Here is a 27685-nt window from a genome sequence, read left to right as displayed (position 1 = left end):
ATTAAGTATAATGCCAACATGAAGACTAAAATTGCTTAATTTATGAGTGTAGTGTTTGACTACTAAGCACACCGGTAATTAATACCAATAATAATAGCCTCATTCCATTCAGGTGTGCCAGCTCCAGGACGCTAATGTTCATGCTGGCTCACTGTCATGGTTTACAGGCACACTTACATGGAACACAGCCAGCATTAGAAATATTATTTCACCCCATGCCTTTCCTACTTTTTCAAGTCAAAATGTCTGTTTTGCGGGGCCACAATGCAATACACAACACAAATAATACTAACAGTTAGAAAAAGGAAAAAAATAAAGGACAAAGGTGTGATAGAAAGCTTTTAAAGTAAAAGGTAAGTTAGCAACAGTATTGTGCAGTATTACATACTGTGACTCAATATAAATGTGTCTACCATCAGACATTTGTTTACAATTGTAAAACATTAATGGACAAAGTTGCAAATCAATGAGCAGGACTGCTTTCTGGCAACATAAGATATGTATTATTTTTGCATTAATTATTATTATTGCATAGGATTTTATCCATATTGCCCACCCCATGTACAGTAGGCCTCTATGAAAATGCATGACTTATTGTTTATCCTTCCTAATTATAACAATATTCTGATACAAATAAACACATCACAATAATCACACAGTAGGGAAAACATCCAAATTCTACGATATGGCAAATACAAGCAAATTATTTGCACAAAACCATCTTTACTTTACAAGCTATCAATACCTTTAAACAGTGTCTACACAAGCAGTCAGACTTCCTGCTACTGTATTTTAGAGATAAAAAATATATACACCAGAGACAGAGACGGCACTTGTGCGACGCTCCCTGACTCCAGGCAGTTTCAAGGGACCCAAACTGGGCGTTTCTTTGCCGCTACTTTTACAAAAAAGTTTTGCTGTTGGCCAAGTTTTCACTAACATTGGCTATTACAAAACAACCAAAGTAGTGTTAACCCACACATACACATAAACTTGTCGGTCAATTGTAGCAAATACGGTGCTTTTAACGTTATGGTCGCATAGTAAAGCCCTGTTCAGGTGGCGTAGACACCATTTTCTAACGTTAGCCGTGTAAATGGTGTAAAAATGTCTTTAAGCAGTATATATTTACTAGAATACGATCGGTGCGCGGCTAACTCGCTAACTTTTCAGTAACTTTTGTTTCGGACTACTTTAAGGGATCATCGTCAAACTTGCAGACGCCAGGAGAGGGAGTGTGATTATGCACAGCCATTCGCTGACTGCGCCACTTTAAGTGAAATGGGAAGCCTTGAAACCTCCATGTTTGTATCTTGAAATTGCGAGCGGAGTTGAGCACCATATTGAATCAAAGTTGCCATCTCCGTGACAAATGTTGTCTAAGTTTCAGACTTCAAACTTTAGCGGGTAGGCTATCTGAGCGGACAACAACACCCGAGGTGTAATGGACGTGCTGTAAGGCAACTTGTTGCGATGTTTCCCGGGGCGCTTCGGCTTCGTTGTCGTACATGTTAAGTTGGTTTTTAAATGCACGGAGTCAGCGAACAATCTCTAACTTTAAAAGTGTGAGATCAGCACTCTGGACCAGACCTGGATGTGATGGACAATCCGTCCTCAATAATCACCCAAGTCAGCCGGGATGAAGAGGGAAATAAAGCCACAGCAGAGAGGGGTAAGTGGCTTTTATTTTTTTGTCCCCGCTTGTGTTCATGTCCAAAAAAAAAAAAAGTTGTGCTGCTCTGTGAGTCTTCGAGTTTACGATCCTCGATTTAGAAACCGCACCGTAATCTGCTTTACTGCAACAACTTCTGCACAATTTAGAAATCGCGCTGTTGGGACAGTTGTCTGAAAACAAGTCCCAGCACAACAACTGTCACTGTTTCCCACTTCTGAATAGATTATGGCTGCGGCCTTTTGGCCTGTGATGAAAGTAAAGGAAATGACGTTTAATAAAAGAGAAAATATATTCACAGTCACCAAAAACCCACTTTAAAATCCTATATAGAATATTATAGGGATATCATTTGCAGCATAGCAATATAAAATATTCTCAAAAATGTGTGTTCTAATGGCATCAGTGTGATAATCAAATATTACTTTTCATTTACTGAGATTGTGTGTGTTTTTCCTTAATCTCCTCATATCTCTTCCTTGCTGTCATGGCTCGGAGTGCTGTTTCTATTTTATTACAATGCCACTCTGTTTCCCTCCTTAACTAATAATGACAGACCTGTGAAATTCAGATTTGGTCAATGTATCGCTGTTTTCACGAGCATGCATTTCTGGCACCACCACTGTACTCAAACCAATGAGATGCCACAGAGTTTATGCAGGTTACTGAATAACCCGAGTGACCTGTCAGTGATCATCCCTGAGAAACTGCTGCTAGTGTGAGGGCCAATTTCCAGTGTCACTTCCAGCCTGAATAATGTCACATTTAATGCATGTTAGTGATATTGGAATTTTGTCTGGAATTAAAAGACTTACGGTACACACAAAGATATAGTATATAGATTATGGGCGGCTGAAAAAGTCCAGCAGTGGCTTTCTTGTAAATGTGTGCTAGCGTAATTTATTACATAACCTTGCCCCCCCCCCACACACACACACACACTTTGTGAACATGCATACTCCCCCACTGAGGCACGCAGCCGCTGTCTCAAAACAGCATGTTCTCTTCGTCCCGCCTGAAGAGTTTCTGACATAATAACTTGTTAGCTTTATTAAGTCATAAAGTTCTCTGTGGTTTCAGGTTGTGTTCAGAGGATCTTTTGCAGTTTTGTTTTTTTGTACTTCCACGCCGACAAAACTTTCTGGTGGACGAAAGTACTGGTAGTGTCAGATCTGTGGTTTTTAAAGCTTTTGAGAGCTATACATTGGCACATGAGTGAAACGTTAAAAATAATCGTGAGCCTATTAGTTGTCAAAACGAAGTCTACAAATAAATGTCTAATCATGCAAGGTCATCTTTGATGTGGTAAGTAAGCGCGGTAAGTAAGCATTTCTCAACTTCAGGACTGAACAAGCTGTTGCTTCATAGGCCGACAGAGTAAGTCGAGTTAAGTTGAGATCACTGCGACTGATTGTGGCTGTTTTTATTTGCATTTTTTTTCCTACAACCTACAACGAGCAATGTTGAAATCCAACATCATTTCTATATAATCCTTTCAGAACTCCATCCATTAAAGACCGAATACAAATAGCTGTTCCATACTCAGCTTCACATAAGCTGACATGATGACTCTTTTAACTGCATTTCAGAGACCCTGGGTCAGACTATACATGTTTTTGAGATGTATATTTATTAGATTATCTTAGTGTCTTTGGCTTAGAGTGATTCGTCAAGTGAAAGATGCAAATATACTCGAACCGTCACTGGACAAATCCAGCGTTTGGTTTGTTCGTGATTTACCGCTCATTTACAAAAGGGCAGCATTATTCTATTTGCTGTCGGGTCAGTTTATCATTTACCACTAATTCTAGCGTTGTAGTTTCTCTAAGCCGGCCGCAAACCACGCTGGTACTTATCATATATCAGGTCGTCAGGCGAATATCAGCATCTTATTGTACATCAGGTACAACTATCCCATCTAAATTACAAGTCTGCCTGAAACCGCTCCTTCTCGAGGCACTTTTCGTATTCTTTTGGCAAGTAGAGTGTTTCTTTTTAAACTTGAAAGGTTGATAATTTCACCAAGCAATCTAAAAAGTTCCATTAGCCTGGTTTACTGGAGAGTTTTATTATCACATGAGAGTTCACAGGCTGTTTGATTGAAAGAAATAAACCCTTAAAAATAGTTGAATTCTTGTCACTGATTAAGGCGATTCTTTTTAAAAAAAATATTGGCAGCTTAGTCAATACCGTGGTTTGAATCTGTCAGACATCATAGCAGCCACAGAAAAACGGCCAAATTTACGATGTGACTAAAGCTCAGCTCAGCCGTCAAAAGAGGCAGAAATTATTAAGAGTGAAAACGTCGTTTACAGGAAATTATTCACACTGTCAGGCTTCAAAAATGGATCCTGGGCTGATAAGATGATCTCATAAGGCAAGGCATCTAATCACGAGCGCTTGAAGTGTGAATTATTCCACACTAATGTCACGCAGAGATAAAGCAACACTGAACCGTTCATTTTCAGTAAGTTGTGCGATAGGAGATAACACGTTAACAGGTAGGCATTTCTGTTTTAAAATTAGCTTGGAGTCCAGGTAGCGATGCATTGAATATTCTGGTATTTTATAATATGACAAATCAAGAGTTTGTCTCAAGCCTATACGTGCTTTTTCCTGCATTATTTAACTGTTGATAATGTTGGTATAGTGAAAATGAAAATCAGCTTTAAATATGTTTTTGCCCTGAGCAGACTTCACAGAGACTTTACACAGCACTAGATCATACATCAGGCGACTGCTTGGTCTTCGTTTGAAGCCAGATGTGTTGGAGGGCTGTTAAAAAGCCACAACTTATAATACTGCAAAATGAAATGCTACTTCTTAAATAACAGTGTATGACACTTTTATTTATAGGCAATATATATGTTAATAATTGTAGCATTTGGACATTGTGCCCTTTTAAAAAAATAAAAAATAAATTGTCTTCAGTTGAAAGAGCTGAGATAATGGTAGGGATACAGCAGTTTGAAGAGCTTTGATGCCCCAGAGCTGACACCAATACGGAAGATGGGCACAATGTCTTCCACTGCATAGTATAGTATATTCGATATCCCGATGCATCACGATGCGTCACCTCCTCAATATTAGATATTGCTACACATGGTTTTCATCAACAAATTCAAACGGTCAGATACATACAGTATTAGTCTCGCTTTGCCAGACCTTCCTCCACAGAGCTGCGGAGGAGGGTCTGGCTTATCCACACAGCATTCCCGGGATGGGAGAAAAAAACGTGCTCTGGTTTATTGGCATTTCTTAAAACCAATCACAGTCGTCACGGGCCATGGAGCCACGGTGCCGCTGGAAAATCGCTTCGGGAAGGAACTTGTTTTGGTGGAACAAGTGTACGTTCAAAAGTTCTTTTAGCCGTGCAACAGAAAACTCCGATTGGACAGATAGTCTAGCTAGCTGTCTGGATTTACCCTGCAGAGATCTGAGGAGCAGTTAACCATAGTCCTCACAAATCCACCAGAGTTAAAAATGCCAACACAAAGGAAGCATTAGGTAATGGACATCCGGTCGAAAAAAAGAACATACCGTACATATATAATGGATTATGGTCGGTCACTGCCTTGGTGCAGAACAGTCTAGGTCCGCACCGCGATGCAGTGATGAATTTCAACGCCCCTACTGTTTAGCACATGGTAGAGGGCCTGGGTGTCCATGTTGGAAACCTCCAAACGCACGTCAAAGGAAGACCAATTTTGAATTTGACCCGAGAAGCTTTGATGAATACCGTTTCCGTAGTGTCAGCCTCTGGAAATGTATGATTTAAGTATTTGAAAATGCGAAAGCTGAAATTGTTAAAAAAAATCGATTGATTTTATGATAATCGTTATGGTCATTTTTCAAGCAAAGATTCCAGATAATGTCTGGTTCCAGCTATTAAAAAGAAATATGACAGCAGATTACATGAATGAATACTTAATCAAACAATAGATTAATCAAGAAAATAATCAGCAGATTAACCGCTAATCAAAACAATAGTTAAATTAGGTAACAATAGTTGCGTCCCTTTTTAAAAATGCAGCCAAATGTGGAAGTCTGCTTCTTCTATGGTGCTTTTAACAGTAGAAACATATTTTAAGAATGACCCAATGAGCACTGTTTTAGCTGGGAATTAAATGCTTGAGCTTCTTCATAAGCTCCTTCCTTGTCATTTACATAATGCCCCTTTTTTATGAATTAATACACGCTCTGTGTTTCCTGGCACGTACCCAGTTAGTCTTTTTTTTTTTTCTGGTGAAAGGCGTGTGATGAAAAGAAAACATAAATATTGAAGCTAACGGAAACCTGAGGGAGCAAAAAAGGACATGGGAGTGAACGCTGGAAATGATACGGACACAAAGGGAGGTAGTGAGAGCACAAGGGAGTGAAAAAGGAAACAAAGGAGCGAAGAGGCCAATGAGTAAGGACATAAGGGAGTAGATCAAGTCATAAGGGACTGAATAAGAGCCTTTTTATTCATTTCACAGCTAAAATGTGACCAATTCACAAATGACTTCCTATTGCTGAAGTTGATAGCTTTTAGGTGGTATTTGGAAAATGAGGCTACATTCTTGGGATGACCTTTTTCTTAGTTGAGATCAGAGTTGTCTACGACAAAAAATAAATAAATGGAAGAAAGCACTCAAATACATGAAAGAATTGAGAACCTGCCTATGAAATCGGTATGAAGAAGAAACCGTAAATGGATAATAGTATGTCAAGCCTACTCCTGCGACACTAAAACCCGATGGCAAGCAGCTTCCTCCGCTGATATCCGTCTGTTTCCTCTTCCTGTTTTGGCCTGAGCGCGCCAGAGGCCAGCGGAGGGTCAGACGGGGTTTGAATCCACAAATGGAGTAGGAGGGAATGGCAGAGAGGCAAATGAATGGAGGCGAGAGAGACGCACAACAGAGGTTTGTGTGTTGGTAACACAGTCACGTTTAGACCCGCAGAGAGAGAGGGGAGTAGGGTGCACAAAGAGACCGAAACAAAGTCTAATACGACACAGAGAAGTGCGGAGGTTTGTTAATCGGAGATTAATGGGACTGAGAAATGAAGCAATTGGGAGTTTCGGCTTGACAAACAAGTTGTGAGAGCAGAAATAATCTCAATGACAGACATAAACTTGAGTGGGAATGGCTAAAGAACCGCATGTTCTGGCTAAATCATTAAACTGGACACGGTGAAGCCGGAAATCCCTAATACCACCTTTTTTTTTAAATTTCTTCCTCTAAGAAGTTGTCTCGGTCAGCCAGTTAGTCCGCTAACCTTTCAAGATATCGTCATGAAGATAAAAATCAGGAACGAGTGACAAAAATAACTCATTGCCACATACATTTTGAAAAAAAAAAAAATATTTGAGACAAGCTATTTTTGGGGTTGTTCACCACGGATTATAATGAACCTAGTCTCGGCGTTGCCGGACCTTCCTCCACAGCGCTGCGAAGGAGGGTCTGGCTAGTCCACACAGCATTCCGGGATGGGAGAGAAACGTTCTCCGGTTTATTGGCATGTCTTTAAACCAACCACAATCACCGCGGGCTGCACATTCCGCCGCACGGAGCAACGCGAAATAGCCTCGGGAGATAACTTGTTTTGGTGGAACGTGTGCGTGTGCGAAGTGGAAGGTCGTGGATATAGACAAGAATGAATCTAAAGTAGAGGTTTGATACTGTCTGAGCAGTTTGGTTGCAAAGTATTGGGGTTTTCATACCAAGCTAATGAATTTCAATCGTCATCAGCGTACATATGTGTTTTTATAGTATTTATTGACTAAAATTGCTGTCAATGGTTAACTTTTATTTTGTTGTTGTACATTCTTATTGAAAATAGACTATTTTCATTACCTGCTAACTGTTGTGTGCAATGTGCATCATTATTGCTGTTATGCTCTGCTCTTATTATATGCCAAGAGGGCTAACTTTAAAAAGAAGTACCTTCATTTACAAAAAGGAATAGAAGATAAAAACATCCGTATAAGCTAAGGGCATATAGTGTTTATCATGCATTGTGCTGACTTCTGACAATCAGTCTTTTATGAATGGTCATATCTGCCCAGTTCTCATGATGTGTGTATGATGCCTTTTTATAATGCTGTTAAAAGTGCTGAATTTTGCATTGGTGGTGATTGAGGCTGTTTGCTGCTGACGTCATCAGAGAGTTACGCAAGAGCTCTTGGCAGGGACTCCAGAAGGGTTTGTGCACATGACAAAAGCATGAGGAAAGCTGCTGGATGTTCTTTTTGTTATGTTTTTACTGTTTTCTTACATTCACTGACAAGGTGGCACCATCAGTTAGGTGGCACTTTGCAGGAATTAAGCAGAAAACCTACAGGAAAAAAAAGAATCCACCGACTCTAGCTTCTCAAATGAAAGGATTAAGCTGTATCTTTGTCAAATGTGATCGCAAACTGAATATATTTGGGTTTCGGTCAAATAAAACCGGGAATTTGAAGATGGATCCTAGTGGTCCTGGTAGTGGCTATGTAGAATCTGAGGTCTTAAATAGAAAGTAAAAGAAAAGAGATTGTAACATTTTTGGTAAGCCAAATATGTAGGCCTGTAACACTTATTACATAATCGTCTTAATCACAATTTTTTTTTTTTTTTTTTTTACATAATCACATTTTTCTTTGTTTAACTGCAATTAATTACTAACATAAGCTAAGGGGTATGAATGTTGATGGTAATTGTCAATTGTATGTTCATTTAAAAAGAAAAAAAACGTTTTATGATGATTTAAGAGGTGTGGTTTACATCATAGGCTCTATACCTGTGTTATTACATTATCTGGCTCACAGAACACTGAGTACGTTTACACGCACCCCAATATTCCACTATTATTCAGAATATGAAAATATTCCGAATTTGATACAGGTAATGTAAACTGCATATTCCGGTTGGATATTCCGAGTAAGGCCTTTTTCTGAATATAGCATTTTCCGGTGAAGACATGTGGGATATTCCGGTATTATTCGGGTTTTAGAGGCATTCTTTGGACATGAATACAGCGCAGTCGGAATATGCAGCTCATTCTGGGTTTTAACCGCAGTTTGCAGGGCTGCAGACCCGATAAGAAGGAGAAACACAGCTACCTTTTAAACATTATCAAAGACTTGGATATCAACAGGTTTTTGGATATTCACACGCATCTGTACGCCGACCTTTTCAAGGAGCTGGTTTGAAGGGATGAAAGAGGGAGGCTGCGTTCACACGCTCCAACAAGTCCACCGCCGCTGGTAAACTTTGAAAAAAATCCTGTTTTGCACGGCTACATGTAAACGGGAATATTAGTGGAATATTCACTTTCATTAGCCATGTAAACAGCTTAGTCGGAATATCGTCTTTTTCGGAATAAGGGCAAAATCCGGAATATTATGTGCATGTAAACGTAGTCAGTGACATAGCACAAAGATGTATCCTGGGATTCTGGAAAAAGTCATACATGAATAAAAAAAACTTTTTCTAATTTGACTGAAATAGACAATTATATTGTTAATCGCGATTACTTTTGAGACAATTAATTGTACAGTCAAATTTGGAATTGTTACAGCTCTACAAATGTGCAAGGTATTCCCAAGGAAAATGCAGCTTGGTGACCTCTTCTTCCTCTGCAGGTTCCTCACCCTCTCTGTCCTCCAAGAAGCCCAGGGGCGAAGGCCTGTTCTCCAGCCTTTTCTGCTGCCTGCGTCGAGACCAGCCTGAACCCCCACCAGTCAACAACAATGCCCCTCTGCTGGTCGAGGAGAACGGAACCGTCTCCAAGGTGTGTTTACCTTCGTCTCGTCCGGTTGAATTTTTGTCCTGTTTTGACAGCAGTGGAAAGATAACATCGCTGTTAAAGCCAGAATGTAACTGCCTACTTTCTTCTCTACTTTGTCATCTCTCAAATTTTGTTCACGTATTGCTGGATTTTGCCGTGTCTAGGTTCAAATAAATATCATTTTGTGTTTTTTTTTTTTTCCAGAACCAGGTGAAGCCACTGCTGCCTCCGGCAAAGTCAAAACACTCTGGAAAGATCTGTGTGGTTATAGATCTGGATGAGACGTTAGTTCACAGCTCTTTTAAGGTGAATTTTCATTACAACCAGCTACTTGCAAGTCCAGCATTGCCAATGTGTTCTTTAAAGGTCCCATGGCATGAAAATGTCCCTTTTTATAAGGTTTTTTAACATTAATATGCATTCCCCCAGCCTGCCTATGGTCCCCCAGTGGCTAGAAATGGTGATAGGTGTAAACCGAGCCCTGGGTATCCTGCTCTGCTTTTGAGAAAATGAAAGCTCAGATGGGCCGATCTGGAATCTTCTCCTTATGAGGTCATAAGGAGCAAGGTTACCTCCCCTTTCTCTGCTTTGCCCGCACAGAGAATATTTCCCACCCATGAGAGAGAGACATCATGACTTTCAAACGAGCAAAGTGGCAGTTGGTCAAGGCCACACCCCCACCCTCCACCTTGCCCCCCCCTCTCTCCTCCTCAACAGCTACAGACACAGAAATGGCACATCCTAAGGAAAGCTCATTGTGGGACTGGCTCTAGTGGCTGTAATTCTGCACCAAGGCTGAATTTCGGGAAAGGGACTTCAGATACAGTATTAGGGGACCACTAAGGTCTATATAAAAGAGACTTCAGATACAGTATTAGGGGACCACTAAGGTCTATATAAAAGAGACTTCAGATACAGTATTAGGGGACCACTAAGGTCTATATAAAAGAGACTTCAGATACAGTATTAGGGGACCACTAAGGTCTATATAAAAGAGAATTCAGATACAGTATTAGGGGACCACTAAGGTCTATATAAAAGAGACTTCAGATACAGTATTAGGGGACCACTAAGGTCTATATAAAAGAGACTTCAGATACAGTATTAGGGGACCACTAAGGTCAATATAAAAGAGACTTCAGATACAGTATTAGGGGACCACTAAGGTCAATATAAAAGAGAATTCAGATACAGTATTAGGGGACCACTAAGGCCTATATAAAAGCATCCAAAGAGCACCATGTCATGGGACCTTTAATTTTCCTCGATCACGCAGGGACTTTTAAGAAATAGGATCTGGGCTTTTTTTTTTTTTTAAGAACAAAGTTGCTTTAAAGCACATCGTTGTCCCCTGTGATCACATTACATCATGAGATAAATATGTTAATAGTAAAAAAAAACAAAAAACACTACTTTAAGGTCCACATTTCCACATCTGGTTGTTGTTTGCTCTGACGGTGACATTTCCGTAATTCCTGTCATTGCTGGCGAATGCCAAACCCAAACGAGCTGGTTCTCAAACTAAAATAAACAGTTGCTCCTCCGTACGCACGCACACACACACACACACACACGCACACACACACACACACACCGCAGACTGTTTGTCTCTACCTGCATCTTTCCTGCAATAATACCACAGTCATATTTTCTATCGTGAGTAATTTAGTAAAACAAGCCCCCATTCCCAGTAAACTAGTAAACAGATGTTCTTGTGATTTAATGTTGTCTTTCACCCTGCAGTAGAAAATCTTCTGTCTTGTTTTCGTAGAATCATCTTGTTTGTTAAAAATCAACTCTTTTTTTTTTTTTTCTTTCTTTTCTTTCTGTCATTCCAACAGCCTGTAAACAATGCCGATTTCATTATTCCTGTGGAAATAGATGGAACAGTACACCAGGTAATGTTGGCATCGCACTCCCCACTCGATAAACTCTGCAAACAATGTCCAAACTGTAAACTTGTTGTCATCTGCCGTCCTCTTAACAGGACGGCGCTTCTACCCCCCTCCCCCCCGTGGTTGTGTGATAGCAGGGCTCTCACGGTTTAAATTGCTGAGTGTAGTAGACGCTGTCAGCGTTTTTGGAGACGGCTGCGGGGTTTTTGGAGACGGCTGCGTGGAGATGGATGACATATCGTGGGTCTGGGCCTGATTCAAGTAATCCAGGATAGGTTTGTTCAGACAAGCACAGCCTATTCCGGATGACTTGGTTCAGGAACGCTACCCTCAGCCGCCGACACCACAGAAAGGAAAAAAAAACAAATGGAGAAACCTCAAAGAAACGAGTCCTGGGTTTTACTTTTGGAGCCAAATGCTTATCTGTCTGTAATCTACACGTCACCTTCCTAAAATAATTGCCTAAGTCATTTTTTAACAAAAATGATTTTGTCGCCTAAATCATGTCCTCATGGTGCTGGCCACCTCTGGTAAAATTGCCTACATCCTCAGTTGAACAGGTCATGTGATTCTACACCTTTAGTATAATTACCTATGTCAAGCATGTGATTTAGGCCGTTTTATTTTTTATTTTTTTTCGAAAAACCTGAAAAAATGACTTAACAAAAATGATGTATTTGCCTAAATCATGTCCTCATGGTGCTGGCCACCTCTGGTAAAATTGCCTACATCCCAAGTTGAACAGGTCATGTAATTCTACACCTTTAGTATAATTACCTATGTCAAGCATGTGACTTAGGCCGTTTTTATTTTTTGTGTTTTCTGAAAAACGTGAAAAAATGACTTAGGCAATTATTTTAGGAAGGTGACGTATCTTATTTGGTTTTCAATGCAAGTCTACAATGCCTGAGATTCTAATATATGGATAGAGTAATTTGCATTAGTCCCAATTTGCACAGATTATATTAAAAGAAAGCGTCCTACAGTAGTTCCTCAGGCAGTAAAGGTTTGTAGAAACATGTTTTGTTTTAGTTTTTTTTAAACATGTTTTAAATGTATGCTATGCAGGAACCTGGTTTAAAACATTCCTGTGTATTCCAGGTGTATGTCCTGAAGCGGCCCCACGTCGACGAGTTCCTGAAGAGAATGGGAGAGCTGTTTGAGTGCGTCCTGTTCACTGCCAGTTTAGCTAAGGTGAGAAACTACTGCACTGCAGCCGCCCGCTGCTGAGTGTAAATTACTGCACAAGTTTATAACAATTGAATTTCTAGCGGAAATGGATACTACAGTTGCGCTTTCTGTCTTCAGTGAAAGCATACAACCGTTAGTTTGTTAGGTAGTACCATAGTAGCCTACCTATTTTTTGTATACAGTATGGTTACCTAGCAATCCGAGGCTTGAAGACACCAAGTGGCAAACTTATAGGTGAGTGGTTAGGACTCTGGGCTTTGGTCTGGGAGTTTGGAGTTCAATTCCCCAGTGAGGTGATCTTGTTTTTTTCATTTTGGATTAGACGGAGGGTGGTAGGGGAAGACTCATGAATATGCCTGCTCTGGTTGGGTTGGTTAGGTTTAGGCAAGAAGAGTGGGATTGGTTATGGTTAGGGTAAGACTGTCAGGGCGATAATATTCCAAAAAGGTGTAATACATGAGTAGTATGGATAACTGTGTGTAAATATATGCCAAGGTACTGTAAATGCACAGGGGTGCAAATAGCATACATTGATATTTGTACCAGATGGGGTATTAATAGAACACATTGCTGTGTGCAACAGCGGGGTATGAATAGCATTTATTTCTAATTGCACCAGGGTACGAATAGCATACACTGCTAATTGTACCAGGGGTGCAATCACCCTTATTTATTTTGTTATCGCTGCAGTATGCAGACCCCGTCTCCGACCTCCTGGACAAGTGGGGCGCTTTCCGCTCCCGCCTGTTCCGTGAGTCCTGCGTCTTCCACCGAGGGAATTACGTCAAGGACCTGAGTCGACTGGGCCGCGATCTAAACAAGGTCATCATCGTGGACAACTCCCCCGCCTCCTACATCTTCCACCCGGACAACGCAGTGAGTTGAACACACACAGTACCTTTTGGGTGGAACAGCAAGTTGTGGAATGAATCCCCCTGCCTGAGAAAGTTCCTAAAGCCAGTGGTGGAGTGTAACTAAGTACATTTACCAAAGTACTGCACTTAAGTACACATTTGAGGTACTTGTACTTGTACTTGAGTCTTTTCTTGCCACTTTCTAGTTCTACTCCGCTACATTTCAGAGAGAACTATTGTACTTCTTACTCCACTATCTGACAGCTTTAGTTACTTTACAAATTAAGATTTTTACACAAAAACAGGTAGTTTATAAAATACAATGTTTTATTTTCAATTCAACTACCCAACAATATAACGGCCTACAAGTCCAGCTGAAGTCAGAATCCGCTTTATTTGCCATACGAGGAATTTTGCTGAATTTTACAATGCTCACAATGCTTACTCATACAAAACAAACAATATATACACACTATAAACAGAAACTATATTGACCGGTTGAGGCAGTAGTGCAATAAAGTGTGCAGGAGTAAATCATTTTTATGATAAATTATTATTTTAATTATGGAGCAAAGGTGCAAAGGAATAAATAAGTATTATGTTATTATATAAGTATTATATTACAGTATGAACAGCTCTGAAATAGAGAATGATGAATAAATAATAAGTGGAACCAGTAAACAGGTGCTGATTAGAGACAGTGTTGCTGGGTCATTGCACAGGAATTGAACCTGACACGTGAGTCAGAAGTCAGCTGTTCATCAGAGTGATGGCTTGTGGGGAAAAAAATGATAACCTTTCTCCCACCGCTGCCTAAAGCACACAAACTAGTTTCTTGCAAAAAAGATTCAACAATGCTGTCGCTGACCACTTTCCCTTTCGACCAGGTGCCCGTGGCCTCGTGGTTCGACGACATGTCCGACACCGAGCTGCTGGACCTCATCCCCTTCTTCGAGAGGCTGAGCAAAGTGGATAACGTCTACACGGTCCTCAGGCACCAAGGGGCCGCGAGCTAACGGTGTTCGACTTCTCATCTCAGCCCCGAAACAAAAACGGCGTACAAAACGGATATACCCACACCGGCGAGGGGCTCCAGCACCAGCACCAGCACCAGCACCAGCACCAGCACCAGCTGTCACTGCCCACCAGAACACAGACTGCTTCACAGCTGACTGAGCTTTTTACCTTCCCAGTATCAAACCAAGATCCCGTTTAGGGACTTTGATGGCGTCATCACTGCCACCTCCTGGTCAAACAGAAAAAAAAACAACCTGTAATTTGCCTTGTAACTTTCTCCCTATCAGCCTTACCGTGAACCAGCTGATGTGAGCGAATGGATGGATGCATGTTTTTTAATTATTTTTTTTTTAAGGACATTTCTGCAGTGTCACGAAGTGCAGTTAATAAAGTAGTAGCGATGAATCCTGGGTACTGGACTTCTCATGGATTCAACAGTCTGCTCCTGCAAACGATGCAGGGATTTGTTAAGCAGGAATCAAGTGGAAAGGATTTTTTATTTTATTTTTGGAAAGATTTACATGCAAATAAAGTCGATCAGCCTAGTCATTTCGTCATTGAAAGAGCAGATGGTGTATACGTGCTGTAGATGTCTTTTTCTTTTTAAACGTTTTGGAATAACATCATCTTTGTCACACACCCTAATGTTGTGAATGATCACACTATTTGTCTGCAGTCAAAGCACATGTGATCCTCGGCTGTCATTTTAGAGTTTTTAGAGCGACGTGATTTTCAATAATCATGACAGCGTTACGAAAGAATCTGATCAGAAAAAGTTGTGATCAGGAGTTGTTAAGTTCACTAATAACAAAATGATTGGACAGCACTCTGCAAGTACAGTCTATTTTCTATAGTACAGTCCTCCCTTTTACTGTAAACAAATTGATTTTAGCACAATTTGTATACTAAACTCTGCTTACAAAACAGCATTGCATAATAAATGGGATACTTTTTTTGTTTTTTAGATTATTTAATTCTAGTATCAAAATAGGTGGGGGCAAAAAGTCCTTTTGCTGCAAGAAGCAATACAACTTTCTGAACCCTGAGGCAGTAAGTTGGAAAATCAGTGTAAACCATTAAAATCCCTTTTTTTTTTCTTTTTCTTCATTGGTATAGACCAAAAACAATAAGCCATATGACAAGCCAAGTAAGACACTAATATGAATATCAAACCATCTGCACATGAGAGTGATAGAGCAGCTGCTTTTGTTTTTTCGGATGCAGATTTCCAAAGGTGGTTTAAAAGATTGATGGAGAGCCGAAATGCAATGTATCTGCACTCGGATGTCAATAGATGTTATGACCCCAGAGACAAGAGGGCCAGGATGGACTCCTCCTATGGGTTCTGTTCCTACACACAAAACTTGAATTTCTCACAGCATTTTTACAGACTGTATTTGATATGGTAAGAGACAGTTGTATGATGCAAAAAAAGGTTACAGTGTGGTTTATCGGTTGGGTTTTCATAAGCTTCAAAGTACAATGTTTTCTTTCTTTTTTTTCTACGCGGTACACGTAGGCTGTAAAAAATAAAAATTCAGGACTTTGTAATGAGTATGCTGTGTCTGGTGAGGAGACACACCTTTGAAAACAAAAGGTGGTTTAATTCGGTCCAGATTTAAAGGTGAAATCCACTCTGAACTGGTAATAAACAGCTGTTGGTGATTTATTTTTGCACCTCTGGGTCCTTTTATGGTATTTGGCTGGGTGGTCTTATTCTGTTGGATTGACATGGCGTAATGTTGATATCATTCTAGCGCAGCTACGACGGAGTTTAGTAGATCCGAAACGTGAACCGCAAATGTCCGATTTTCTTTCATGTAGTTGTCATTTCACATAGACCTTTTTGGACAAATAAATCCCAGAAGAGGCAGAGATAGTCACAGTACTACTCATTATTCATTCAAGTTGCCAAAAAAAAGGCATTCTGGGAAATTATCAAAAAATGATTTGAGGGTGGAATTTTCCTTTTTTTTTTTTTTTAACTCATTGATCACATGTGGACCTACACATTGAATCGGTATTGTTTTATTAGCGCTACATGGTGATGTTGGTCCAGGCAGTTCTAAGGAGCAGCGTGGCCTCTGGCAGGCCTCTTGTTATCTCCCTCATATGCGTTGACAATACCATGTGTTGACTGATGAATGAAACCGTGGATTTGACTAAGAGCCTCCGTAGCAGCCTTGTGATGCGACTTGACCTAGATGAGGCAGGGGTGACGATTAAATCCACCATATTACGAGCTATTACATTATTTGTCTATGTTTAACAAATTCTTGTCAATCAAATGTTCCTGTTTCTTTGATTTTTCTCTAATTTCTGTTTTTCCCCTGATACAATATTTGCAGCTAGTTTTCCAAAGGGGACACATTATTATAAGACCTGGGTTGGTGACGTTGCATATCAATAAGTAATATTTGGCTCAGACACACCAGAAAATGACTAAAAACATAGCATCTTACTGTTGATAACTTGTTTTGTTGGAATTCATCGTCAAACAGGAGTATTTATAGGAACATTAAGTTGTTTTGTCAGTCATATGATTAGTTATGTAAAACGAGCGTTGTGTCACTACGTGGGCCCATTCACTGATACTGTACTTCTCACACATTCAGTAGATATGTATATTTTGTTTTGCACAGTAATAAAGCAAACAAATTGTCATTAATATATGGAATATTCCTGTTACTGTACTCATAATTGATTAGATGTAACCTAATTATTTTTGACCATTTGTTTTATCATACAAAATTATATATGGACTGTTATGTAATAATGCCTCCTCTTTTTCATAAATGCTAAATGAGAAATTGTCCAAGTGGTGTTTTGTTGATCATTTCTTTTTTCCAAACATATCGACAGGGAATTGGATTTGTTAAAAGGTGGTGCAAAAACCTGTGTTGTTACAATAGATGTTAATGGACTAATTCCATTAATGTAAATCATTGTCTGCAAATACTGAAATTAAACACAAGTTGTCCACTAATTTATACACTCTAACACACTCTAAAAATATGTATTACAGATGAGAAAACCGGAGTGCATGAGCCAGTTTATATGATTTGAATGGAACCAAACATACAAACCACAAACAATGAATTGAATAAACATTAAGAACCAAAACCATTGGGCAGAGGAATTGGAGAATAATGCTTCACTGAAACTAAACAAAAGCCTTAATTCTGTTGATGCAGTTGTGTTTGTGGGTCTGACCCCAACCTGAACCGCAAACTACAGGAGCCAAGCAGAGTTTGATGGCACCATCGCATGCAAGAACTTGGATATCAGGATAAGTAGCTGGCATGTCAATTCCAGGTTGCTGGATCAAAACCCATCTGTCATTGGAGTGTTTCCTCAGCAATGCGAACAATAAATACAACCTTGAACTGCTACTTTTCCAGCTTCACAAATAGCTCAGAGCAATGAATATCTTGTGGTCTGTTCAGAAGGTTGTGAGTTTGATCCTTTTGAGGGGCACTAAATATTAAGTTCAGTAATGTTAACATTAAGTACAAAATCAAACCAGAGCATTTCGGGATTTAGCACAGGGAGGACCAGGCCCCGTATTGAACCGGCAATCTCGGGGAAAAGGGCCAAACTCCCAACACTCTGAGCCACATGCTGCCCTCTTACACAGAGGAACAGACACATAAACAGAAAGCATAGCCAGAGAAATAAACACATAGAAGGCTATACCTTCTAGACCTAGAATGAAAGGAAGGTCCCTAGAAATTGAGACAAGGTTGGAAGTTGTATTTATTGTTCACACTACAGAGGAGAGAAATTAAAAACTGCCAAGACAAAAGTGGAATTCAATCCTTCAATCTCAGATTATTGAGTCTGCAATTTATCTCAGTGAGCTATTCCTAATTAATCAATTGAGTAATCAACAAATTCACCAATCAATTAATACATTAATCAACCAATTGACAGGTCAATTACCAGATCAATCAATCGATCAATCAATCAATTGTATTTGTCACATGAAATCAATTAGTCTACAAGGACAAAGTGTGAATAACAAATAATAGAACGAAAAATTGAAACCCCAGCCTTAGAAGTAGCTTAGTGAGATAAGCTACTGGCTCAACTGTCTGAGGTTGAAGGCTCTAATCCTGCTTTTGTCTTGACACTCTTTCAACTTCTCTCCTCTGAAATGTGAACGATAAATACAACTTCCAACCAAAGCATTGCTGAGCTTTGCATATAGAGCAGCAAGATAAGGTGGAGGTTAAAGGCACATGAAAACTGGAGGGTTGAGGGTTCAGTCCTTCCTAGGTGCACTTCTTTTTCAAAGTCTAAAACTGAAAGCGAAAAGTCAAATACTGGACACAGTAGTGTACACTACACTACTGTGTCAAGTATTTGACGTGAGTGACGGAACGCTCGTTAGAAGACCACAATGCTTGTGAGTTCAATACTCATGAGGTCCACTTCATTAAGAGGCTTTACACTCAGTGTCCTGCATTTCAGGGAAAATGTCTTTCTTGCCTAAACCCAACAGCCCCTAACGGAGGAGGTGGCAGAGTCAAATATGCATCAGCCCTTCGCCCAGGAGACTGGCGTTCACGTCCGGTGTGCCCCGGTTAAGTAGATTGGTGTGTAAGTAGGTTGGTGTGGATGGTGTGAAAGGAAAGTACCCGCAAACCCTCATGCCGTGGACCTCTAACTAACTGAAGGAAAACTTTCTTTGACACAAACTAATGTGATGTATCCTTATTTTCACTCAAACAAGTAGAAACCCAGATTTAAACCAAATGTTCAACATTTCTGACTAGTGATTATACTTTGGGACAAAGACAACTGCACATTGCAGTGATTAAATGGTGGTGTAGAGGTAAAGTTCTTGATGTATCATCACAAAGGTTGTTAGCTTGAATCCAGTTATGAACTATATATTTATTTTTTTATAAACTGGAGAAAAACTTTCTTTGGCACACAGTTGTGTAATGTGGCATTATTTTCACTCAAACAATAAGTAGATGAACCCAGTTTAAACCAAATATTCAACATTTCTGACTAGTGATTATTCTTTGGAACAAAGATGAACTCAGGTTGCAGTCTTTCGATGGTGGTGTAGAGGCAATGTTATTGGTGCAAGATGGCAAAGGTTCTTGGTTTGAGTCCCCAGCTATGACCAATTTTTTTTTTTGTTTTCTGATAAACTGAAGGAAAGCTTTCTTTGGCACGCACTTGTGTAATGTGGGATTATTATCACTCAAACAATAAGTAGAAACCCAGATTTAAACCAAATATTCAACATTTCTGACTGGTGATTATACTTTAGGACAAAGACAACAAGCCAGTGCGGTGAATTGATGATAGTGTAGTGGTAAAGTTATGCATGCAGCATTACAAAGGTTGTTGGTTTGAAACCAGTTATGAACTCTATTTTTTTTTTATAAATTGGAGAAAAACTTTCTTTGGCACACAGTTGCGTAATGTGGCATTATTTTCACTCAAACAATAAGTAGAAAACCCAATTTAAACCAAATATTCAACAGTTCAGACTAGTGATTATTCTTTGGGACAAAGATGAACTCATGCTGCAGTCCTTTGATGGTGGTGTAGAGGCAATGTTATTGGTGCAGAATGGCAAAGGTTCTTGGTTTGAGTCCCCAGCTATGACCAATTTTTTTTTAGTTTTCTGATAAACTGAAGGAAAGCTTTCTTTGGCACGCACTTGTGTAATGTGGGATTATTTTCACTCAAACAATAAGTAAAAACCCAGATTTAAACCAAATATTCAACATTTCTGACTGGTGATTATACTTTAGGACAAAGACGACAAGCCAGTGCGGTGAATTGATGATAGTGTAGTGGTAAAGTTATGCATGCAGCATTACAAAGGTTGTTGGTTTGAAACCATTTATGAACTCTATTTTTTTTTTTATAAATTGGGAGAAAAACTTTCTTTGGCACACAGTTGCGTAATGTGGCATTATTTTCACTCAAACAATAAGTAGAAAACCCAGTTTAAACCAAATATTCAACATTTCTGACTAGTGATTATTCTTTGGGACAAAGATGAACTCATCTTGCAGTCCTTTGATGGTGGTGTAGAGGCAATGGCATTGGTGCAGGATAGCGAAGGTTCTTGGTTTGAATCCCCAGCCAAGGCCAATTTTATTTTTATTTTTTTTCTTATAAGAGGCAATGTTCTGGGTACATGATTGCAAAGGGTGTTGGTTTGAATCCCCCTGTAGATTATTTTTTCAGTTTGTCCTCATGAATGTTTACTGCTGCATTCATAACAACAACCTAAAGCTGCATGAGTATCTCTTCTGTGGTGTAGTGGTAAAGTCAATGGTACATGGTTCCAAAGGTCCCTGGTTTGAATCCTACTGTAACCTATTCTTTTAAATCTGTCCTCTTGTACACCTACTGCTGCATTCATAAAAACAAACTAAAGCTCCACTGGCATCTCTGCTGTGGTGTAGTGGTATTATCAATGGTATGTGACTCTGAAGGTTCCCGGTTCAAATCCAGCTATGACATACTTTTTCTTATATCTGTCCTCTTGAACACCTGCTGCTGCATTCAGGTGAACAAACTGAACCTACTGAGTCATCGTCACTGTGGCTTAGTGGAGATATCAGTGATGTGTTGTGCCACAGGTTGTTAGTTCAAATCCAGCAGGGAATCTCTTTTTTCAGTTTGTCCTCATGAATGCTTACCACTGCACCATCAAAGCGGACATAACCCGGTCATGACATGTATGCGAAAGATGGTGCAGTGGAAAGGCGAGGGCCTTAGAACGGCAAAGTTGCGAGTTCAAGACTGAACTGGGTCTGCGAGGAAGGACTCTGAATCGAACGAGATACAAACGGCGAAAGTTGGTGGAAAGTGAGCTAAGTCAGAGGAGCGAAAGAGAGAGAGAGAGACACAAACGAGATTCCCAGAAACAAAAATCCCGAAAGATGGTGTGAAACGAGTTGAGTTGACCCGCTAAACGAACGAGATTCCCAAAAGTAGGAGAAGTGTGGCCGGGATGGAGAGATGGAGATGGAGACGGAGACAGGGAACGTGGGAAGGAGATAGAGGAGCCAGGCAAAATGTGGAAAAGGAAAAAAAATATTATTTTTTTCACTTTTTTAGGCAAAAAATGACTTTTTTTTGGTTAATTTCAGTCTCAGCCTTGAGCAGGACTAGAACCACCAACCTATTCAGTCCCAGGCCATTCCTTTACCACTACACCATCTCTCTCACACTAAGAGAATGGCTTAACATCTATTTGACAGCGAGGCAGCAGGACAAGCAACAAAAAAAAAAAAGTAAGTAAAGAAATTTGAAATAATAATTAAAAAATACAGAATAATTTTTTGTAATTGCAGCAGACATTATTTTAAAATGATGTCCACATTTCAGAACCAAACAACATGCTTTATGGAGACTACTTCATGTTGTTAAGGTCAAATCACAGAAAACAGCAGAAAATGAGAAAAGAGTTCAGATTATCTGTAAAACCGCAATTATCCCTGCAATTCTTCCTAATTTACATCCAGCAAATGAGCTGAACAAAGATCTGCCGGCAGGAGATGAGCGTACTGCAGATAATCTCAACCAGGGTTAAGTATCAGAGGCGGGGGCACTCACTGGTAAAGACCGATCAACTGAGGATGAGGGTTGACTGGGTCCAGGGGTCCGTAGATCATGTGCGCTGAAAGTCAAGGAGGGATAAGAGAGAGTCATATAGAGGAAAAGATGGATCATGGAACACTGAGAAATAGAGGAGTGTTACAAAAGACAAGTCTTTAAGGACGGTGGCTTGGTTTAAAATTGGAGGATAATAGTCAAATACAAGTTGTGGATATGAGGTCTACATTTTCATATATTTAACTGGTAAACCAACCAGTTTTTGATTTAAGCACTTATATCTGGAGGGTGGCCACATTATTTCCTTCTGAAGAACCAGCTCAGAAACCATGGCTAAGTGGGCATTCACACAAAACCGCAAGTCTTTCCATTCATTTTGAATTGCCGCAGGGGGAACGTGCAAAAAAAACGCAGCGTGCTGCGGCGAAAAGTTGAGACTGAATCAAGTTTTGGAGAAACGCAACCCCGTCACGCTGCGGTGGCCAATCGTGTAACCGGCAATCAGACTTGTCAGTCGGTTTGGAGGCGGCGTGAGGGTCCCGTACAGGAAACAGGAAACTGTACTGCTTCTATCGCTGCCACAAGAAAGTTTTAAAACATGAAACACAACCACTGAACTGCTCAGGAGTTTGTCTAACAGCTAAATGTTTGCCAAACGACAAAGCGCAGTCGATCTGTCTCGCTCGTCTCTTTTCTTTCTCTCTTTCTCTGTGACATTAAGCTGAAACACCAAGCTCAATAAACGATCTGACGGAAAACACTAACTGTGAAATATGAAGTCTACCTGTGCTGAATTGTCCAGAACAGAACAGGACATCGCGCAAATGGGCCGTTTTAGTGACGCTCCCACACTGCCGCGCAACCCTGCAGCAAATCAGAAAACTAGAGTCCTTCAGAAGCTTTTGGAGGCAAAACAGAAATGTCTCGGTGAGAACTCTGACAGCCAAACAGCTACACCAAATTCTGCCTTTTAAAGTCTTCATTACGTGATTCCACATGAGCTGAAGAGTAGGATGAAGAAAACAAAAGGTGACTCACCTTCTGCAGCAAACGTGGGTAATGGGTTTCTGGAAATAATCCTGTTGGAAATAAAAGAGTCAGCACTGACCGTGACTTTGGGATGAATTTACAATGATATAAAAGCAGAAAATCCTCACAATTTAGAAGGTCTTGTTATGAAAGATGTATTCTTTTTCTACCTCACTGATTACAGAATGTGAAATCCCTTCTGTTGGTGCTGAAAAGAGGCCATCTACAACATGACCAAAGACAACAGAATGTACTGTACAGACTGCACTGTACCTCCATTAGAAAGACACTGTCAACGATGAGGTGTCCTGGGCGGTTTTGGTCAGTCCTGGTTTAGGTGTCCTGTGCTGTTTTGGTCAGTCCTGGTTTGGGTGCATGATGAGTAAAAAAAATAAATAACAACAGAGAGGGAAGGGCGGTCAGCAATTCATCATTTTACTCTGTTTTTGAACATTTACATAAATACACTGGCACATGCACATACCTGAAGAGCAGCTCCAGGGCCACAGTGTCTCCATAGTCATGGGACACCAGAGTCACTCGCTGGTTGCTCAGACCCAAGTGAGCCACCAGGGCCCCCACCACACTGGCCTGCTCGAAGATGGAGTACCTGTGGGGACCCTGGGATGGTCAGGCACAGGAGAAAATCAGTTACGGGTAAGTACAGTAACAGAGCACCAAGCAGGAAACCACAGAAACATGATTTACTAAATTAATCTGTAAAATAAAGACACTTAAACTGACACCAGATTTTACTCACTGGCTTGTCGCTGAAGCCAAAGCCCAGGAAGTCCAGTGCAATGACTCGATGGAAGCGCTGAGTGAGTGGCTCCCAGATCTGTATGGAAAAAGTCTCTGGCTTGCTCACATAAAGGCCCTCGATTTTTCCAGTGGTGTTGAGGTGTGTTGAATTAGCTACCGAGCGTGTGCAGTGGGTACCTTGTTCCAGTCGAAGCGGGAGGTGGGGAAGCCATGGAGCAGAACGACGACATCGGAGCTTCCCAAAGCCCCATAGGAATCTGGAGAAAAGAGAAATGCACGTATGTATACTATACATTGTATAGGCACAGAGGCAGATACGTTAGGCACAGAGGCAGATACGTTCACAACACAAAGAAGGCACAGTTACGTAACAAAAAGGAACAATTTTTATTTTTTAATATCCGAAGTATAAAATGTGACTGCTGGCATTAATGTGTGTATGTGTATGTGTGACGATGTGCGGTGACAGAAAAAAAAAGTCACATTTGAAGCTAAGATGACTCGCAAATTAATCAACTATTTAAGTGACAATTAACTGACAAGTATTTGACACTATATATTATTTGACACTATATATATTATTTATTAAGTTAAACCATTACTCATAATTTGAAAGGATAATTAAAACAATAACTATTGTCAGCCATATAGTCACAGTTGGATACCATTACAACACTCTTGCCAACCCATGGGGGTATTTAACAATACTACTGTGCATTGAGTCTCTCTCTTACCTCTGTAGAAGATCTCCCTGCCTCTGAAATGGAACACCTCCCCGGCACTATGCCACTTCTGCAGGGCAGCTAGGTGACAGCTGAGGGGGCGGGATGTGCAGGGAGACGGCCACCAGCGGGATGCAGCTCAAACCCGCATGAACCCACCACTCTCTCATCTTGAGCTCAGCAGTAGGGCAGTCTCATTCCTGCCTCTAAATAAAAGACAACAATAGAGTGAAAGGTAGGTTTTTGTGAATGGAACTTCCTACAAGTGAGATCACGCATTGAGTGATCAGAGGCAGCAGGATCAGCAGCTGTTACTCCTGAGAGAAAGCATGTCCTACCTCAGAGCTTCAGCTCAGAGAAGATGTCCCTTCAGCTGGTCTGTATCTAGAAGGTTCCTCCTCTTCTTCCCAGATGGCATCCACTGAGGCGGTATATCTGCAGGTATGAGACAAATCAAAGCACTGCAGTCGCGACACAGCGGACGGTCAAAGTAAAAAGCATACAACGATAACCAACTGTTATGTAATGTACAGTTATATTTAGAGTTTACATTAGCACTGCAATGTGGAAATGTTCATGAATACAATGGGCAAAGACAAACCTGCGGACTTCCAGCTCCCACGGACCATGTAAACACCAGTCCACCTGCAACCGTCTATTTGCCGAAACACAAACAAAAACGATATCAAACGCCATATTCCTTCTCACGGCGATGCAGACTTTTCGCCTAGCGTCATTCCGGTGAATGTGACAGCTGGGTCGTTTGTTTATTCGCCCCGAACAGCCAAAGTATCAGCTGTACAGACGTTAGCATAAACTAGCTGTGAGTTAGCAACGGGACACAGGAACCGTGTGTTTGTTGTCTATCTGCGGCACAGTGGATAGTGCCGCGGATGATTATTGCCTAAGGACGGAGGGAGGCTGCTGTGTGGCATGCAGTCCAGCCTCTGGCTGACCTCATAACGTCCTCCATTCGTCTTTATGAAGCTGATTCATGATCCATAAATCCATCCGCTCAAGTTGCTAGCTACATGTTCAGAGGTCGCCGAGTCGTCTTTGGGTCAGTTGAAGTCGGCCGGGGGTCTGGAGTGTCAGTGCCACATGAGGGTCATCATCAGATACCTCTCACTTAGCATCATCATCATGATTATTTACAGAGGCATACCAAAAGAAGGGAAAGTGAGAAAAAAATAAGGAGGAAGATTTTTTATAATTATTTTGCATTTCGAGAATAAAGTCGAAATGGCGAGAATAAAGTCGAAATGTCGAGAATAAAGTCAACATGACGAATAAAGTTTAACTACCATTTCGATAATAATGTCGAAATTTCGAGATGAAAGTTGAAATGATGAGAATAAATTCAACTCCTTATCACTTAATCATATTAGAGCGACTGTCCTCCATATGCCAGCTGCCATGTAGGCAACATCATAGATATAGGCTACATGGGCAGTGACGGACTGGGATAAAAAACGGTCCTGGCATTTGCTACACACCGGCCCTATTTTTGTCAATGACCTAGCTTGGAAATCAGGAACTCTGCCTTAGTGTATCTTTCCACGCACCTCGCTACAGTAGGCTACAATCTTTAATATTTGTGGCTGCATGCATAAAATAACTTATCGAAATTTACCAAAGACACATTATCCGTAGTGGCCCATAGGGAACAATACCGGGGCGGCCCTTCTGGCATTTGCCCAAATTCCAGATGGCCAGTCCTCACTGACTTGGAGTGCAGCGCTCTCGCCTGAGCCCAACTCCTTCAGGATCAAACAATTTGATCAGTTGTCTTATTGTGTCTTGTTATACAACATATCCTCTCTGTAGCCTATTGCCCGTAGGCTATCCATCGATACCCTTGCACCTGTCCATAACAAGTTAGTTCAGTTTGCAGCCTTGAATACACGGCCACCTCTTCCAAGTTAGTGTGGTTTCTCCTTCTGAACAGACGCAATTTTCGGCACAATCTCTTCAAAGTCCTAATCAATTTATCACCATACTGTGTTTATGCGCTAAAATATGAAACATTTCCTTGTTATTAAAACCGATTCTGAAGTATAATTTCACGAGTTCATATAGGCCTTCAATGCATTTTGTAGAAGACTAGGCATAGTAGTTTGGTTAAGTCCGATTCTTGAAATAGCCTATCAAGTTTTTTCTCGACATGTCGACTTTATTTTCGACATTTCGACTTTATTCTCGACATTTCGAATTTATTCTCGAAATGCAAAATAAATAAAAAAATCTTCCTCCTTATTCCCCCTTTATTGTGGCTTTCATGCTCCGTCGTAGGAAATGGCAAAGAACAACAATACAAAAACTTATCACAATATCACATAATCGGTGTGTGCAGGACTCTGTCAAAAACATGTATGACTCTGTGGTTGCGTCTGCAATCTTGTATGCAGTAGCCTAGCCTGCTGGGGAGCTGGGAGCACAGAGAGGGACAGGAAAAGGCTAAACAGACTGGTGAAGAGGACTATAGCTCTGTTCTGGTCTGCCCTCTGGACACCATAGAGGAGGTCGGGGAGAGGAGGATGTTAGCCAGGCTGGCATCAATCATGGCCAACACCTCTCACCCCCCCCCCTACATGAGACTGGGAGTTCCCTGAGCAGCTCCTTCATTCCAGCAGCAGTCAGACTCTTTAATGCAACATCAGCAAGTATTTATCACACTTTGTTACCTCCAAATGTGCAATATGTCCTTTCTATTCATCTGCACCTTATTCATCTCTGTGTTTATATACTGTCTGTTTATATAAAGGGTGTTTATTGTGTAAATATGTTTTTTATTACTATTATTATTTTAACTAATTCTATTTTTTTTCTATTTCTTATATTTTATGTACATGTTTTCTAGGGATGCACCGAATCCAGATTTTTTGGGGTTCGGCCGAATACCGAATCCACTGGTTAAGATTCTGCAGAACCCAAAACCGAACCGAATCCTACTCCCATCCTCAGTCCATTAACACAGTAAACACAGTAAACACATTAATGAAGTAAACAACGTCCACAGCCTCTGAAATAGTTAAATGTGCAACCAAGGGTTTCTTATATCGTCTAGACTCAGGTTTGGCCTTCAAATAAAGACACGGGCTTCCAATGCCGGTGTTGCACCAAATTCCAAGTTCATCTCGCTGCAGCCCCAAATTCTGTGACCTGTCGAATTTTGTGACTCTAGAGGGCGCTGTT

At 40.6% G+C, this 27685-nt stretch overlaps 1 protein-coding gene and 1 pseudogene across 2 annotated transcripts; one reads left to right on the top strand and one right to left on the bottom strand.

The window, feature by feature from the left end:
• The first annotated feature begins 896 nt into the window (after positions 1 to 896).
• LOC120554162 (carboxy-terminal domain RNA polymerase II polypeptide A small phosphatase 1-like) lies at positions 897 to 17196 on the top strand. Of its 2 annotated transcripts, none has more exons than XM_039792850.1 (7): positions 897 to 1672; positions 9279 to 9427; positions 9629 to 9730; positions 11266 to 11322; positions 12421 to 12513; positions 13201 to 13386; positions 14252 to 17196. In XM_039792850.1, the coding sequence occupies exons 1-7, from the start codon at positions 1600 to 1602 to the stop codon at positions 14378 to 14380; spliced, it is 789 nt and encodes a 262-aa protein (XP_039648784.1). In that variant the 5' UTR covers positions 897 to 1599; the 3' UTR covers positions 14381 to 17196. The 2 variants fall into 2 exon arrangements, with proteins under 2 accessions (XP_039648784.1, XP_039648785.1); XM_039792851.1 differs by lacking the exon at positions 897 to 1672 and adding an exon at positions 5910 to 6576.
• Positions 17197 to 21802: 4606 nt separating this feature from the next.
• Positions 21803 to 25613, bottom strand: LOC120554165 (annotated as a pseudogene).
• Positions 25614 to 27685: the final 2072 nt, after the last annotated feature.

This window comes from Perca fluviatilis, chromosome 24 (assembly GCF_010015445.1).
Source record: "Perca fluviatilis chromosome 24, GENO_Pfluv_1.0, whole genome shotgun sequence".
Lineage (NCBI taxonomy): Eukaryota > Metazoa > Chordata > Actinopteri > Perciformes > Percidae > Perca > Perca fluviatilis.
Note: the sequence above shows the minus strand (reverse complement) of the source record. Positions and strands in the feature narration are given on the sequence as shown.